Source organism: Stenella coeruleoalba (genome assembly GCF_951394435.1).
Source record: "Stenella coeruleoalba genome assembly, chromosome: 18".
Taxonomy (NCBI): Eukaryota; Metazoa; Chordata; class Mammalia; order Artiodactyla; family Delphinidae; genus Stenella; species Stenella coeruleoalba.
In genome coordinates this window covers 62,110,274-62,129,205 of record NC_137164.1, presented here as the reverse complement: position 1 = coordinate 62,129,205, position 18,932 = coordinate 62,110,274, and the positions used below count along the sequence as shown (strand labels likewise).

Here is an 18,932-nt window from a genome sequence, read left to right as displayed (position 1 = left end):
AAAACAAATAAAAGCTGAGTTAGAATTTCAACTGAATATCGACTTGCTATCACATTACTATTTATAAATCTGATGTAAGTCAAAAGCATCAAGTTACAGTCTTGGTTTCATCTTTCTTGGTGGAAACTTGGCAAGTCATTTACTCTCTCCGGGCTCCAGGTTCCTTGAGGGCTGGACTATATTTAGATGGGTAATTTTCGTTTCTTAAGGATAAAAAAAAAAATCTCTTTCCACTTTTCTCTGTAAGACATTTCCACCTCCTCCCCACAATTAATGGGACAGAACCGGCAGCGGGAGATAGAGGAAAAGATGTGGCTGATGGGGAAATCTCAGCACATTTGGGGGCTGGAAAGCACGAGAGAGATTATGGGGTAGTTACAGCTAAGAGCAAGGATCCAGGAGTGCTCAGCCTGGGACGGGTTGCTGACTCTGCCATTGAGTGTCTGTGTGGCTTTGCCCTGCAATTCACTTGTGTTAAGTAGGTTAACATCTGTAACGGGCAAGGAACATGGCCAGATGTTGCCTATTATCACCATTAATATTATCAGAGTATTGGATTGTTCTCCATTTTCCAAGGATCCTAACAAATTAGACACTTAGAAGCATGACAGCCATTAGGATTTAGATACAAATACCAATAGGACAGGTCAGACAGTTACTAAACACAAAAATGCTAGGAAAATGAGTGGATACACAAAGATGCCACTTTTTCTGTATTTTTATATGATTTGTTTATTTGTTTATGTACTTCTGGCTGTCTGGGGTACTTGGCGGAGGTGAGAAAGCAAGAAGTAAGGCAACAGAGTTGTGATCATTCTTCCAGGTGTACCTGGATGGGTCTTCATCCATAATTTTAACCACTGGATGTGTTAGAAAACCTGGACTTGGTTACAGAGCAAATTGAGAGCATCCCTGTGTATTCTGAGAGAACATTTGCGGTGGCCAGGCCCTGGCCAACAGGTGAGGGGCTTGCAGAGATGTGTAACGGCAGTCAGAGGTGGAGATTTGGCCAGAAAAGGCAGAACAAACAAACAAATAAAAACCTCGCAAGATACTTGGAAAAGTACCAGTGCCAAGAACATAAACTTTTATTTTATATATATTCATCATATTTCAACTCTATGTTGAAAAAGAAAAAGAGCTACTCAGTTATAAGGAAATTCTCTGCCAGAGAGGGAAAATTTCTGCAATTGATATTATATAGTTTTTCAATTCACTGCCTCTCAGCTACCCTTTTTTTCTATTCATTGCCTCTCAGCCACACATTTCGGCTAATGGGGCTATGGAACAAAGCTGGGCCATTTAAGAAAGTTGGGGAAAATTCATATTCATTCAGGTTTAGCTTCTGACCATGCAATGAATATTTATAAATTTATACAGTATCTTCTAAATATTACTAAAGATATTCATAGAAAATGGGAAAGAATATGACAATAAATATAATCTTATGTTCTGTTACATGGTTTTGAATTTCAAATTTTAAAAGTCACCTCTGCCCCAAAATGACAAGCTAAATGGAATCAAAACATTTCTAGTATAATAAGGAATGCCAGGACTATAGACTAATGATTAACAGTGATAGAATCTAGCCTCTCTGAATAGAGTATGGACTGAATCACATATATTAGGTGCAATTTAATTAGTTGCTGTACTTATTGAAAATAGGAAGGAAAGCGGTCACCTTCTCATATGATATAGTCGTCTTTCATATAATAAAGAACACATAGCCAGCAAAGACCTGTAAAATTCAGATGAGAAATCAAGATCTCTGAGAAAGTGGGACCAGAGGCGGAAATGCAAAATGAACACGTTGGAATCCAGAGATCCCAGCAATAATGCAAAATGACCCACAGAATAGGAAGCTACTAAAAATAAACCTGAAGTCTCTCAAAGCACCATTGGTCTCATCTGGGAAAATAAAACTCAGAGGGTAACATTCCACAGCTGATCCCAGACAGGGCTCCTCGGCACACCAACTGACAGTCATCAATAAATGCCACGAGGAAGTGGTTAAAGAAAGGTAAGGGGACAAATGGAAAACTGCCCGCATGAATGCACCAGCGTTCCTGAAAGGTGACTTAGCAGGATCACCTTTGTGGGATAAGAAGATAAATCATACAGTTGCATGGCTGACCTTCATGAAATTGCCTAATGAAGGATCAGAAATTATAATGGTGACTCTTTAATTTATATATTTTTATAATTTTTTTAAAGATAGCTCTTCAAAAGCTGAGCTCACCAGGATCACATTTAGATTTTAGCTGAAAGCTTCCTTGAAAAAAATCTTCTCTCCCATCCCAGCCTAATGGCAACTATAATGAAATGCACTGTTGTTAGAGAATTCATCACCCTCTACGTCAGATTGAATCTTAGCAAAATCAATGTCTTGTCAAACCAATTGACGTAATACCCTTAAGTACATTAGAAAAATTTAAAACGTACCTGTACAGAGAGAGAAAGACAGAGAGAGAGAGAGAGAGAGAGAGAGAGAGAGAGAGGGAGAGAGAGACAGACACACACACACACACACACACACACACACACACACAAAGAGAGAGTGGTTTCTTTAGTAAGAGTAATGAGATCTGGGGTTACCAATTATAAATTCAAAAATATTGAAAATCATTGATAGGAGAATACAGGAAGTACCTGGCTCAGTCTTGCTGAATAGCTTTACTCATTAAAAAATACAAAATCAACTCCCCATAAATCTACCTTAAGTCTAATATTTTTATTTAAAGGAATATATATTATGTACTGTGAATACTGCTCTGGAATTATTCCTACTTAATTTTGGAGCACAGCTTTATAAAAGCCCTAAGAGTTGTTTTCTAAAGAAGTAGGTAGAAGTCAGAAGCAGCAGATCACCCTCACCTGCTTTTTGTAACAAAGAATAAGACCTTTCAATTTGCCTCAGTTTGAACCGATACATTACAGTTCCTCAAACACAGGAGCCCCTTCAGGGGCTCCTGAAGGTCACTGGATTTGTAATCTGTCAATCAAGGCCAACTCCCAAGTACTCCTAGTTGCATTTAAGGGAACAACATTTGCAGCATCAATTCTAAATAAAGTTATTTTCATATACATCCACATATACAGTTGAACACAGAGCGAGAGACAGAGGAAGAATGTGAAGATGCTGAAACATACTTGCAAAAATATAAGTCCCTTTAATTACACGGAAAATGTCACATTATCTTGAGTACTGAAACACCACCAGGTGGACCAGCCTTTTAGAACCTGGAGCACTGATTTAAAGAAATTCGTGTGGCCAGTTTAAAACAGCAATGAAACAGAACATTTTGCCTACTACAGCGAGTATTAAAAAAAAAAAAAAAATCCCAAGAAAAAAAAGACGAACTTTGGCAAGGTTTTTCTGAACTGGCTTTGTTGTGCATTGATTGGAAAGGCTGGAGGAAATGAATGAAGGTTCTGTTGCCCTCGGGCAACTTACTAAAACCAAAGGCGCACAAAGAAGGGTCCCTACAATTTGCAAGTCTGGTTTACAAGGAGCCATAGTAAGGTGCATTCATTTCACAGAGCACTGACAACTTTCACCACCTAAGAATATTATCTTTATCATTTTTATTGTTCATTCAGTTGATAAAAGTCAGATTGCTTTTGAATATCTTTCTGAGGCTCTGACGGGAAAATTCAATGCTGAAAACCTAGTAATAATTACTTTCACCCTTTGTGCTTTCTAATACAAAATGTTTATTTAACAAATAGAATACAGAAATGCAGTCGACTGCTTATTATCAAGAAATAAATGAAGGGTCTAAACCTTCTGCTGGATGCATTGCAACTACAATATAAAATGTAGTTATACTATAGGAAGGGAAAACTCTAAAATAAAGGAGTCTATGTCACTGGGCATTTTAAAACAAGCCTGTCCTCTTAAAAGTGATGTTCTATTTCAAATAATTTTAAATGACATTTAATGACTTCAAAGCAAATCCCTAGATGGAAACTGAAGACAAGCTATGGTGTGACAAAACCTGACTTAGAATCACTCTAATAATGAGAACGTAAGCCAAATCATTCAGAATAAATCTCACAGGCGAACCACAAATGCCAAACAGCTCTTTGTTAACTCAGGTTTTTTCCAAGACATAAAAATTGTCAAGAGCGCTCATGCCTTTTCTAAAAATAGACACAGTTATAAATGTTTAAGAAGGAGAGAAAAGCTTCCACTTAAAGAAAATGTTTTTCATATAATATCAAGACTCTCGCATCGAAAAGCACACCCAGAACAACGAGAAATAAAAACTGTCACCTACCGTCAAATTTCTTGTGCCTGGACACGAAAGTGGTGCGCACAAAATGACTCGTCTCCTCCACCAGGTTTTCAAACTCCAGTTTGCTTTGCTGGCTTAGCTTGTCTTCCATTTCCGTGGTGCAGCACGTGTACTCCTGAGGACAGATTCTTAAGTGTTCCCCTGCAAGGAGTACGTAAACGTCAGCATGGAATGATAAGGGGTTCAGGGAGTTTGCTCCTCTGACATCTCCCTCAAATCCTGGGGTCCTTGTTCCACCAGCCCCCCAGCCCTCCCCATGAACTTTTATCTAGGCCTCAGGGTATCTAACCTTCCAAATACTCCAGACTGAAGTTGAACCCACCCCATGGTTTGAATGTCTATGACCCCCCAAAATTCATATGTAGAATCCTTACCCCTAAGATGATAGTATTAGGAGATGGGGCCTTTGGGTGGTGATTAGATCATGAATGGGATTGGTGCCCTTCTAGAAGAGACCCCAGGGAGCTAGTTTGTCCCTTCTGCCACTTAGGGACACAGCCAAAAGATGGGGTCTGTGAAACAGGGAGCAGACCCTCACCAGACACTGAATCTACCAGTGACATGATCTTAAACTTCCCAGCCTCCAGAACTGCGAGAAGTAAATGTTTGCTGTTTATAAGCCACCCAGTTTATGGTATTTCTGTTGTAGCAGCCCAAAGGGACTAAGAGACCTGACATTTAGTTCCAGCCCCTGTCATGTAAGTGAAGGTACATTAAAGACCCCAGAAGACCACGACAATTTTCCTGTTTTCATCTGAAAGGTACCCAGTAACGCCGGGTGACAAGAGATGCAATACAGTTATAAATGTGCTTATCTTTGGAAACGCCGGGTGACAAGAGATGCAATACAGTTATAAATGTGCTTATCTTTGGAAACCTGAAGTGAGGCAAGAGACATTCAGCCCCATCACCATAGTCTGTTAGACAGCAGGGCCAAGAAAAGATGGCAATCATTCGCTGTGTTCTGTTTCTGCTCATCCGACCGTCAGAATGCCTCAGCTTTCCTCCCAGTGAAAGCAAGTGTGATTTTAATGGCTGGTCTCCTGTGCCACATGTTCCCTCGGTTAACATTTCTTGTCAGAGAGAAAATGTTCTCCTGCGAGGAGGAAGGCACTGATGGGTTTAATTAATGCTTATGTTGTATGGAAATGTAAAGCAAAAGGTAATGAAAGTTTTGGGTTTAAGTCAATAGATTTATCTCTCGATATACTGGGCCACTTCTTTTGACAATATTGCTTTCTTCGGTGCTATTTGCAAGTGGAAGCCAAGCCCTTGCTTCATGAAATTAAAATGGTCTGTTATTGCATAAAATGTGAATTTCCAATTGATTCAGCTCCGTCAGTGTCAAAAATGCTTAACGGAGCCAGCAGAAGGAAGAAGGAAAATCCACCCAACATCTTGCTAAATAAAACCAACAAATTGTCCCTGTGATTAAAATCACTGTAGGGCATGGAAAAACCAAATGAACGAGTGCTTGATGCGATGATTACAATTCATTTATAATGTTTAACAGCACTTATATAAAACTATGTCCCCATGACCCTGTTTGAAGTATAGGGTGTCTGTCTCATGCAGTTGGATGCTTTAGTGCCTACTTAAAACAACCCCAGAATAAAAAAGAATCACGGGTCTGTATTAAAGTTAGATCTTATATAATTCCTGGAAGGGAAGGAGACCATAAAATATCTTAGGTATATTTTTTTTTTAAAGGAAAGGAAAATGCATTGTACTTGAGAATGATAAACATCGAATTCAAGATAACAGTTTCCTCCCAGGAGGAATTAGGATTTGAGAGAAATGCTCAAATACTTTTATCTATAATCTTTTATTTCATAAGTTGCTTGATATTTACATGGTGTTTATTATATTACTATCATTACTCTTCTATACATTTAAAATATTTTGTAATAAAAACTTGGAAATATGTCATTAGAAAGTAATGGCCACCACAGTGGTGACAGAAAGGAGGGCAGGGGGTAGATATTCAGAAAGAAAAAACAAGCTGCCCTTAACATTCGGAAGCCAGCCTGCCCGGTACCCACAGCCAGGTCACCATAACTATTACACCTAAACAATCTCACAGAACACCCACCTCAGACAAGATTACCCTGAGACGAGGATGAAATGAGACAAAGCAAGGCCACGTCAAAATTTTGTCTCAGGGACTTCCCTGGTGGCGCAGTGGTTAGGAACCCGCCTGCTAATGCAGGGGACACGGGTTCGAGCCCTGGTCCGGGAGGATTTCACATGCCGCGAAGCAACTAAGCCCGTGCGCCACGACTACTGAGCCTGCGCTCTAGAGCCCGCGAGCCGCAGCTGCTGAGCCCATGGGCCACAACTACTGAAGCCCGTGCACCAAGAGCCTATGCTTCACAGCAAGGGAGGCCACCGCAGTGGGAAGCCCGCACACCGCGAGGAGTAGCCCCCGTTCGCCGCAACTGGAGAAAGCCTGCGCGCAGCCAGGAAGACCCAATGCAGCCCAAAATAAATAATAAATTAATTAATTAATTTAAAACAAATTGTCTCAGCACAGACAGAAACAAGGTGATTGTGCCATCCCCAAAGTACCTTCTCTCTCAGGCAAAATGAGCCTCTGTACTTCTTTACCGTTTACAGATTGATCTTCATCCTAGTCTCCCTCCTTGCTGGTCATATTTATTGAGATACCTTATTATAGAATTACCTCTGCTTTCTGACAGCCTCCGATCTAGGATGAGGCCCTGCTTCTTGGAACCCTTCCCAACATCACCCACCCAAATCCAAATCCTACAGAAGAGTCTGTTGAAGTCCCTCTTACTGAGAAACCCTTTGGTTCTCCATGGTGTATCCTCACTTGTTGCATCGAGTGGTAACTCAACTTGCTCAACTACAGGTGCCCTCCTGATGAGTTCCTATTTGAAGGTATTGACCATGCCAAAAAGAGATGGGATAGAACAATGTGAATTTTGAAATTTTCCCACATGTGATTCTGATACATCCCATTCAGAAAAGTAGTTCTAGAGTTGAAAACACTGGGAAGGAATAAGTATGGCTTTATCAAAAGCAAATGGTCCACAAATCACTAATTTTCTTTTTATAAAATACCAAGGCTAACTGATAAGAACAACTCTCTTTTTCCAGATTAAGTGGATATTTAATACTAACAACTTTACAGAATGTTCCTTTCCCTGACCTGTTATAAACCATTTTCTTAAATCCCCCTACTCCATTTACTATTTCCCCCTACTCCATTTCCTACTATATTATGCACAAATGAAATGTCCATTTCTCAAGATTTAGTACATCAGGACTGCATTCTACTTCTGAATCATTACAACTGAGTTTACAACAAAATGCATGGGACTTCCGGTGAAAAACTGACCAAAAGAAAGTAAACATTTTATGACCTGAGGGAAATAGCTGTATTCAGGATACTTGTGGAAGAAACCCTGTAGATCTACATTCATGAAATTAGATTGGATTGGAGGTCTGATAATCTCTAATCACTCCAAGAAAATCAGTATTTTATGTCAAGTGATAAATAAAAAGAGAAAGATACTTCTTAGTGGGACAAATTTAAACCAAATTTATTTCTTGTGTGTGTGTATATATAGTCATGGAAATATATGTAAGAGGCTGCCCTATTAACTCAAAGCAGTGTTCGATATTTTTAATTGAACTAAAGTGTCCTTAAGAAGTCAACTCATGTCTCCTCCTCTGTACGGGTCCCTGGCAGAGAGATAATGAAAGAGACAGAGAGACAGAGATAAAAAAGATGGAGAGAGAAAGTGAACAGATGGGGAGATCACCAGAATGTTGACGAATCGTACTATAGGAAGAGTAACTCTTCGGTGCAAAGCTCTTCTTAGAGTTCCTAGGAAAAGACGACGACGACAATGTCCCCAAACACACAGGACCAGCGCCCATGAAACCTGTGGTCCACTGAGACTGAGCCTTGCTTCCTTCCTAACACATCACTAGGTGAGAAGGCTGTGGAGGAATTAAACTCCTGAACAGCTCCTCTCTCCCCCTAATTTGAGGCCACTGCTAACTGCCAAAACAACCTAATGACTTTGAATGGCCAAAAAGACTCAGGACAACTGGACAATTTGTTGTGAGTAGGTTCATTTACTTATTTTAGTTTTGGCCCTAGAACAGGGGTGTGCAAACCATAGCCTCTGGGCCAAAGCCAGCCTACCATCTGTTTTTGTAGGACCTGTGAGCAAAATGGTTCTAAAAAATCAAAAGAATGATATTTTGTGCTATGTGAAGCTTTATGAAATTCCAATTTAATTGTCCATAAATAAAGTTTTTTAAAAAAATTTTTATTAAAGAATAGTTGATGTACAGTATTATGTTACAGGTGTACAATACAGTGATTCACAATTTTTAAAGGTTATGCTCCATTTATAGTTATTATAAAATATTAGCTATATTCCCTGTGATGTACAATATATCCTTGTAGCTTATTTTATACATAATGGTTTGTACCTCTTAACCCCTACCCCTATATTGTCCCTCCCCTCTCATAAATAAAGTTTTATTGGAAAACTGTCCCACCTACTCATTCATGCCTTGCCTATGGCTGCTTTAGGGTTAGAACAGAAGAGTAGTTAGACAGAGACCACAGGGTCTGTAACACCTGAAATATTGACTTTCCGAAATCAGACACGACAGCTACTTGGCTGTATAAAGAATTACCTCTCACCCTTCCTGTTCCAATTTCTCCAAAGAGCAAGAATACGAAACTTTTCTCAGTTTAAATACTTCCTGACACTTAAGAGTATTTGAATTAATAATGGGATTCTTCCAAAGCTGTAATTTATGAGGGAGAAAAATATGTTGTCCTTTTAGATTTCCCCACCCACACTCCTTTCTCAAATCCCCTTAGGTTCTCTAGATGTTATCTATTACATAACTAGATACAATATTTAGCTCAACTGGAGTACCACCAGGCACCTCCAAGATCACTAATAATAAAGATACTAAATAGCTGGTTCCAGGCAGAAAATGTGGGATTGAAACTATGATGACTGTACCCTGACATATCAAACATGTATTGAAAAATCTATGTGCAAATCATGATGATAGGTTCACATCCCGCAAGATGAGACTCAAGGTCAGGAAATCAGCTTACACAGGTGCCTGCTTTCTTAGGGCACCTGAAGTTCATGCCAGTGAATTCCTGAGTCCCTGTGTTTTTATAGAAATCTTCATTAGCTCTAAAATAAACAAGAGAAATAAAAAATGTGGAAGAAAGGTGTTCCACCAGGAAGTTACAGAGTGAGCAAAGGCTTGGGGACATACAATCAGACCATAAACTGTCATCTGTTTTCCAAGACAGAAGAGATGGGGCTGCTCCTCCTACATGTTCCTTTCAACTATGTGTCACTCTTTACAATGCCTTTCCCCAAATGCCTGCCCAGGTGTTTGTTTTCACTCCAGGATGCTGAGGTGACAGCAGAAATGTGATTTCTGCCAGATCGAGCTCCCTCCAGGGATGGCCCAGGGTCTGAAAGCTGCCAGGAATAGACTTGGTGAGTGGCACGGTGGGAAAGAGCAGGAGACAGGAGGACCTCATTAACCACAGGAGTCAGCTTCCGTGGGTCGCCTGCAGGAGACTCTCTGCCCTCGGAGGTGACACGCAGGGATCTCAGAATGCACATTCCAAATAAACAAACAACAAAAATGAAGTACCCCGAATGAGTCACATTTCACAGACTATAGACAAATTCTTGGCTTTTATAGTGTTGGGAGTGTGGAGGGAAATTACTACCCTGGCACCTCCTAGAAGGTAGGTAGGAAATCAAAACACTTTAAAAAGTACAAAGAAGATGGCAAGATCTCACAACACAGAGCACTTCAGCGTCTGAACCTCCAAATACCATTTGATTCGAGTGCAATATTTGTCTTAGACTTGGCCCTCTTCAGAGCATACGTTCTATGCCAAAGTTCTCTCATCCTTGAACTATTAAAATCCCCGCAGTCAATTAGCTGTGTCTGGTACCAAGCTAGAGTCTCATCATTTGATATGTCACCTCAAATAAACAATCATTTTGTTCATCTAGTGCCTGGGAAGTTGACTGCAGCAAAGAATCCAAGGAAACAGGTTTAAGGAAGTAAAATACCCTAGAATAAGTGAACTTACAGCTAGAGTTTCTGATAGCTAAGAAAATTTAAATTGCAGTTAATAGCTCTGGACAGTTTTTGGTGTCATAAAGTTCCTATATGGGCTAATAAGAAGTGGCAGACCTTAGGAAAGCCACATTTTTCAAATGTATGCTCTAGTTCATTCTTTAAGTTCAAATTCCCCAAACCTCCAAATAAGCGCTTCTTCAACATTTCTCATTGTGAAGCGTTATTATAAACGATCCTTCCATTTTGTGAAGGGCTGCTTTTCTTTAACAAAGTTGTTCAGTACCACGATGAAAAATCTTCAAACTTTTACACAAGTTCTAAGAAATTCAATTCATGTTCAGTATACTTCAGTGGATCTTATCACTCAAGTCACCTATAATAGTGTCATCCTTGATGTTGTCAACTTGCTGATAAAGACTTTACGTACTAACGCTTTTAGTTATAAAATTTTCACTCTGCATTTTGTAAAAATAAATCCTTTGAGTGGCACCCATGAGTTAATTGTTTAAATCTGTTCCAAGAATTGCAGAGAAACGATTTCAAACATTCTGTTCTAGATGGTATAGATCCCACCTCCGTAGATCTTCTGCTAATGATTTGGGTCTTTACCATTTCCTTGCTTCTGTTATTTAGAAAAGCTGATGGTCTCGGGGGTGATGATGGGGCATAGAATAAAGAGTGGTTAGAATTAACAAGGGGTGAGGGGTCTGGGGGATAGAGAATGGGCACTGCTTGAATCAAGATGGTCTTACAGAGCATGCAGCAGTGAGAGTGCCAAAAGTGATCTTTCCTTTTTCTCACATCTTACTTTGACTCAATATATTATAAAATTGTTAACTCTGTCGATAGTTTGATCATTTTTAAATAGAAGAGGTTTCTCCTTGTCTTAACATGACATATCTTACTTAATTCATACATGTAAAATTTTGAGACATTTAATGAAAGCACTGTCCTAACACAAACGATCATCAGTAATTTGTAAGTGTAGACACATACGCGTGCATACACATACACACACACAAGAATACATAGCATATTCTTTCCCGGTATTTGTTTAAAAAAGTAAAGAATAGAAAGATTTCAGAAAAAAAAATTATTTGCTGCAACTTGTCTTCTTTGGCATAGGAAATAGCTCAACAAAATTGTGGTTAAATTTCACAGGGACAACAGCAAATCTTAACAACGATGTGATTCCACAGTTCAAAATATGTCACAAAATAGCCACACAACTTATTACACCATTTTTTTCGTAAAAAAATTAATGCAAAGCCAATGTAAAATGCAATCTCAAAGCTAACTGATGAATCACAGTGTTGTAGTTGACTATTCTAAAGCCAAAGGAGGGAGGACATTTAATAAGAGTAAAAGTTTTTTGCACCTAGGTCACGGCAAAAGGGAAGAGATGAATTATTTTGTCATTCCTTGAGTTTTCTCAGCCTCTTCTCATCATATCTCTGAATCTTGCTGTCATGGATAAAGAAGATGTGGTACATATATACAATGGAATATTACTCAGCCCTAAAAAGGAATGAAATTGGGTCATTTGTAGAGAAGTGGATGGACCTAGAGACTGTCATACAGAATGAAGTCAGAAAGAGAAAAACAAATATCGTATATTACCACATATGTGTGGAATCTAGATGATCTTATTTGCAAAGAAGAAACAGAGACACAGATATAGAGAACAAACATATGGATACCAAGGGGGAAAGGGGGTGGGATGAATTGGGAGATGGGGATTGACATATATACACTATTGATACTATGTATAAAATAGATAACTAATGAGAACCTACTGTACAGCACAGGGAACCCAACTCAGGGCTCTGTGGTGACCTAAACGGGAAGGAAATCCAAAAAAGAGGGGATATATGTATATGTATAGCTGATTCACTTTGCTGTACAGCAGAAACTAACACAACATTGTAAAGCAACTACACTCCAATGAAAATTAATTTAAAAATTGTTTCAAGTATTAATATAATCAGAAAAACATTGGAGTGAGAAATGATCAAAAGGCAGTACCCACCCCAGAGGTGTATTGAAAATGAACTGGGGAAAGATGGACAGTGGAATTAATGAGCGTGCTTTCCCAAGAGATTCACCTTCTGATAAATAGCCATTCTGATAAACTCAGCAATCTCCCAAGGGGAACTTCCCTTTCCTACTCCTCTGAGTACTACATTCACCAGGTTGTACATTCAATATAAAATATAAAATGCTCATATAGGAAGCAGTTAAATGATAATAAAATCTCATCAACATCCAAAAGTTAATTTTTAGTTTCAAGATAGTTCTCCGAGAGTGAATTCCAGTAAAGAAATCTTGATTTCACTATTTCTGTATTTCAAAATCAAACTGAAAGTTATCTAAGTACGGAAAACTTCAGTTATAATCTGTAGGTGTCTGAGAACAAGATAACCAAAAAGCCAAGTCAAGGTATCAGAAACCTCACGCCCTCATCTCCCCTTTCGTTGTGATGTACACCTATCTTTTTCTTACATTCTATGTGTATTATATTTTCAAATGACTACTAAGTTCTTCAGGGTATAAATAGTGAGTTGTTTGAATTTAACAAGAAGTAAAATAGTATTTCCTCTAGCCTAGGAGCACCACAGAAAAATTACACTTTTGTGTCAATGTGTCTAGGCTACGGTACCCAGTAATTTAATGAAACATTAATCTAGGTGTTGCTGTGAAGGTATTTTGTAGATGTGGTTAAGATGTCTGATTTTTAAGTAAAGGAGATTACCCTCTATAATTGGATGAGGGCGGGCCTCATGCAATCGACTGAAAGCCCTCATGAGCAAAAACGGAGGCTTCCCTGAGAAAAAGACATTCTGCCTTAAGACTGCAACATCAGCTTTGAGTTTTCAGACTGCCTGCCTGCCCTACAGATTTCAGAACTGCCGGCCCCCCAATCACATCTCTTGAGCCAGTTCCTAAAAATAAACCTCTCTCTCTCTCTGTGTATACACATACACACACACACACATATGTAGGTTACACAGTATGTGTGTGTGTATATATATATATATACACACACACTGTACACACATAAATATGTAGGTGGTATAGCATGTGTGTGTGTGTGTCTGTGTATCTCTCTTTATATATAGATAGAGAGATGGTTCTGTTTCTCTGAAGAACCATGAGTGATACAGACACTAAGACTAAGAACTCCATGAAAAGAGAACGTATGGAAACCTGTGTACTGGCTCTACTATCTCCTAAACCATCTACAATGGCACTTACTACGATTGGCTATGATTATCTGTTTACTAAAGTGTAGAACCATTGTTTATTCTTTTTTTTTCCCTTCTCAGTGCCCATCAATCCCAGTATCTGAGATATTGGAGATGGAGTCAGTGCTGTGTTGGCAAATGTTTAACAACCAGCTCTAGGTTTTGAAGGGGAGCCCCGACTTATAGTTTTCCAATTTCCAAGGTATAAATTCTCTCATTTCTAGTTACCAAAATGATGTTACTGAATTTCAAGTTGGGAACAGGTGTGCAGCAACACACCATCACATAACACTTCCTCCATACAGATATGAAGACCTCAAGAGTGTAACAAATAATAAAATGATTAGAAGGTGATAAATTTTGAGAATTTATTACCCTATTCTTAACAATTAATTTAACTGTAAATTTATACAATGTGGTTTTTAAATAATGACTGTGCTTAATAATAGGTTCCCAAAATTCCTGCAAATTTAAGTGAGTTCTCACTGGCTAGTATGTGCCAGTTCAGGTGCACCATGACATGAAGTTCAAGTACTGTATGTTGTTGGTTGGCTTTTTCTTTCAATTAGTTAAGTCCCCAAATTCAATTAAAATGACCCTAGACCAGTGGAATCTGCCATTTCTGCAACCCACATTGACATCTATGGGCCAAATACCTATTTGCCTCAGAAGAAAATTGGCTCTTCCCAGCCATTTCCAGCTACTAACATACAGTAAAGAATTCCCCAGAGAGGAGAAAAGGAGTGAAATAGAGTAGTTATTACAGGAATGTTGGAGAGTGGGGACCATGGCTAATAGGTGTGCTTAAAGGAAAAGTCACCATGAGTCACAAGCAGGGCTAATGTCACGGAAAGGTAAACCAAAGTGATTGACCCACATTTTGCAATCTTCACTCCCAGACTGTGGCTGCTATTCCAGGACACAGGGACAGAGTTGAGAAGGAAGCTGTTCCTCTATGCTACTGTTATGAAAGACCTAAGGTTCGTTATCCCACAGCCATTTGCTCATACCCACTGCTATTATACCCCAAACCAGCCATTATGAGCCTGTCTTATTTACCTTTGTAGCTCACTGTCCTAGCATAGCTGCTGGCACATGGAAATTTCTGTAATAAATGATGAGTACATCTGACTCTTTTGTTCTCTTCAGTCGTTCATCCATCCATTCACTTATTCAATTACCATTTATAACATACAAGCAACAGGTTAAGTACTATGCTTGGTGCTAAGGGATAAGAAGAGTCTGCTTAAGAAGCTTGGAGTCCAGCAAGGAAAGATATACCTATGAATTAAGACTACCTTACAGATAAGCATAAGATCTGTTGTAAAAAGCACGTAATTCTCACCATTCAGTCACCTTCCAGCCGCTAAGGACTCTTACAGGCACAGCGTTAATTACAGAAGCTCTTTAATTGTAACTTTGCCTACTTAATCTCTAGGCAAGCAGTAGTGGTACTGCCTATCTTTCATGTTTCAATAGCAAGCAGGGACATCCAAGTAAAGGTTTCACCTGTTTCTCTCACTTCACCCTGGCTTGCATACCTTTCAAACCGCAGGACCTGAAATCATTTAGCACATGTCCACAAGCATTCATGTTTAAAGCAGAATAGAGTATTTCAGAGCTCATCCTATGAATTAAGGGTAAGTGTTTCTTGTGAAGGTTTTGCTACCGTTGTGTATTGCATGTATGCGCTGCTTTGTAATTAACAATGTTATTTCTTACAGTACATTGTAGGCAAAAAGTTTGGAAGCCAAAGTTCAATACTGTGTTGAAGCAATAATAAAGAGGGCCAAAAGCCCACTTACTAATGCATACTTGTGAAACTATAAATAGCCAATGCTTCTTTAGGTAGGTTGAACTGATCCTATGCATGTTTTCTTCTTCGATGATATCAAGATGTCCTGCTTAGAAGTATTCTTAGAGATGTCTGAGACATCTTTACCATTCTTCCTAAAAAATTTTATACAGGCTTATTTTCCACTTGTGTTTCATAGACACATTGTCTTGGGACCCATAAGAGAGACCCATAATTGCTAATCTAGAACACGGGGTTTTAAGTAGCACTGATAAATATGTTGCCAATCTCACGCCGGCTCACAATTCACTTGCCATGTTGTCTTAGGAACTGCCAAAAAACTTCATATGCAAATGTTCAAAGATATCTACAATTCTACAGCCTGAATGGCATCATTATGGGCATGCTTTGTAAAAATCTAGTTATACTGTTTCGAGACTGCTTGCCAATCCAGGTGCCAGTTCCAGTTCCAGTTCCAGTTCACCAGTCACCAGTTCCCAGTGACCGTCTGCATGTCAACTGACCAGAGATGCTGACTTATGTCTCTCTTGTTCTGTAACCCATAAGCATATATCAAGCCAACTGCCACCTACAAATTCATCCAGAGATGATGATGAATTTCAAGTTTATTGCATCTGTAATCCCACACCCGTGTTTGCTCACTCAAAGTTAGCAGTTTTTACAATTGAATTTGGTGATCCTGTGGTGATATACAATAAACCGACCTACAAAGGGCTTGTTTTTGACCCTGATAACAGCAGATCAGCATTCTTAATAAATTATAAGACAGCTCACTTGAGAACTTAGGATTTACTGTTCAAAGCCCAATGGCTGTAAACTAGGGCAGACCAATTTCGTAAAGGGGCCGAGGCTAGGTGAGAGTGATTAAGAACCTAATCAAACTGAACTGCATGTAAGCCAGGATGAAAAATTATTTTTCTTTCCCATAAAATACTGCAATTTTAGTAGGCATCTGTAAAAACCATGATTGCAACACTGATCATATCATATAGAGTAAAGTAATAAAAGGCAAAGTGACTGGAAATGTTGGAAGATCTATGGTACAGTCTATAACTGTATATTTCTTTAAATGTCTGCCTTTATGACAATGAAACTCTGTAATATCTAACCTTTTACAACTCATAGAGCTGTAAATTGTTATAATTTATAATAATTACTTTAACTCCCACTAATCATTTAAGATGGATGCCCATAGGTAAATTTCACTCAGCCTCTATTTCACAGGTGAGTGATGGGAGGCCTACAAAAAGCAGATAGTCCTTTCCCTTGGTGTCACTTTTGCAATTAATAAAGGGCAAGAGGTCTCTTTCTAAAATTTGTGTATGGGGACCTAGATTTTAACATGATACCACTTCAGATGCTATAATAAATTCCATCATCCTTTCCAACCTGGGGCTTTAAAATGTCAGTGTTCAGATGACAGTGGTATAGTCAAGCATTATCATTCAAAAATTTGTGTGATTAAAGCCCAGCCATGGTTTTAAACCAAAAGGAGTACAGAACCTCGAAGAGAAAGGAACAAAAACTCTCCTGAAATTAAAGCACATATCCCTATATATTTAAAGGAGAAATGAAGACCAAATTGAATTTTAAAGAACATATCGCTTAAAGACAATTTAAAAATGCCTTTACATATTGTTTTAAAGAAGTATCTTATTTTTAACTTAAAACAGACCTCAACAGGAATAAAAACTCAATACTTAAGGGACACTAGGAATAATGACAGCCTTTTCTTCTTCATAGTCTCTTTTTTGAGAATATATTTCTCATACTGGCCTCAAAGGACGTAGAATCGATAGTTTCCTATATCCGACAATGGACATGAAAACCACGTGTAGTGTTGCTTTTACCCAGCCCTTAAAATCCAAATATGCAAAATAACTGATTAAATTGATTAAATCAATATCATTTAATCTAAGGAAATACTTTATTTATCAGATTGGCTCCTGCAGAGTAAGACATCAGTGGAAAATGGGCTTGAATCAGGCCCTAGTTTTGACGAAAAGGCTAGAGTGGGATGATTAATCTTTGGAGGGCAGATGTTGCTTCAAAATGTAACTTTCATCTATGTCGATGCATCCCCTCATGGTTATTTGTCATTAAGTTACATACTCTGTCGTTAGACTTCCTATATTAAACATTGCTGTATTAGGAGAAGAGAAAATATACATAAGCACATGTGTAGACCATCGAGTACACATGGACGATAGAAGTCCAACTTAGCCCACTTTATTATATAATAACAGTATATGCATAAGTTCTTTGATCTGGGTTACTGAGTTTGTCTTCCCAGGACTTCTTCATAGTTTTTTGGGTAATAATTTGGGGGGGTTCACACTCTTAATTCTTGAAAAATCCCCTGAATTTAAATAACTTCTCCTCCAAGAAATGTACACTGTTCACCTTGAGGTTGATCTAACACGTCCCACATAACTGCATTACTTTCTGGTCTGTGCATTTATTATAGTGTTCATTCCAATGCATCTGAGTTGCCGTTATTTATGGAGAAGCCTAATTTCCATTCATCTCTTGCCACACTCCTCCTTAAGTCCTGTGCCAAACACAAATACTGGGAGCACAAAATTATCATGCTCAGTTATACTCTGGACCCTGGCAATGCTATTCTCTCTAGATGGAAAGCTATGAGCTTCTCTTCTGCACCTCTTCTTCTGCCCCTCACCCCTTCTCATCCATCAGGTCTCAGCTTAAACACCACTTATTCTGAGCCTTCCCTGACTCTTGAGTATAGGTGAAGTGTCACTCCACTTCCTGCTGTCCCAGCACATGTGCACATGGCCCTGCATTACACTGCACTGCAATGACCAGTCTGTCCATCCATGTCCTTCTCAGGAGCATAGCCTGCTTGAGGAATAGGACTGTGTTTTCTTCATCAGCTGTGCCTCTACTGCCTAGCTCAGTACCAGACCCATAATGGCACCCAATATATTTTGGTTCAGCAAATAAATAAAATTAAAATTGACTCAATAATGTAAGTAATGGACTTTGCACTAAGTAGAATACAAGAATATTAGGACACTTAGGTTGCTTTCATGTCCTGGCTACTGTAAATAGAGCTGCAATGAACACTGTGTGGATAAAGAAGATGTGGCACATATATACAATGGAATATTACTCAGCCATAAAAAGAAACGAAATTGAGTTATTTGTAGTGAGGTGGATGGACCTAGAGTCTGTCATACAGAGTGAAGTAAATCAGAAAGAGAAAGACAAATACCGTATGCTAACACATATATATAGAATCTAAAAAAAAAATGTCATGAAGAACCCAGGGGCAGGACGGGAATAAAGATGCAGACCTACTAGAGAATGGACTTGAGGATACGGGGAGGGGGAAGGGTAAGCTGTGACAAAGTGAGAGAGTGGCATGGACATATATACACTACCAAATGTAAAATCAATAGCTAGTAGGAAGCAGACACATAGCACAGGGAGATC

The 18,932-nt window shown here is 38.9% G+C and overlaps 1 protein-coding gene across 6 annotated transcripts in view; it reads right to left on the bottom strand.

Annotated features, from left to right (window-relative positions):
- Positions 1-18,932, bottom strand: part of GPC6 (glypican 6) — a 1,079,647-nt gene that overhangs the window by 803,480 nt on the left and 257,235 nt on the right. For all 6 annotated transcript variants that reach the window (XM_079902538.1, XM_079902543.1, XM_079902542.1 and 3 more), the window contains one exon: positions 4,281-4,439. In XM_079902538.1, the coding sequence (XP_079758664.1) occupies positions 4,281-4,439 (159 nt within the window). The remainder of the gene's footprint in view (positions 1-4,280; positions 4,440-18,932) is intronic.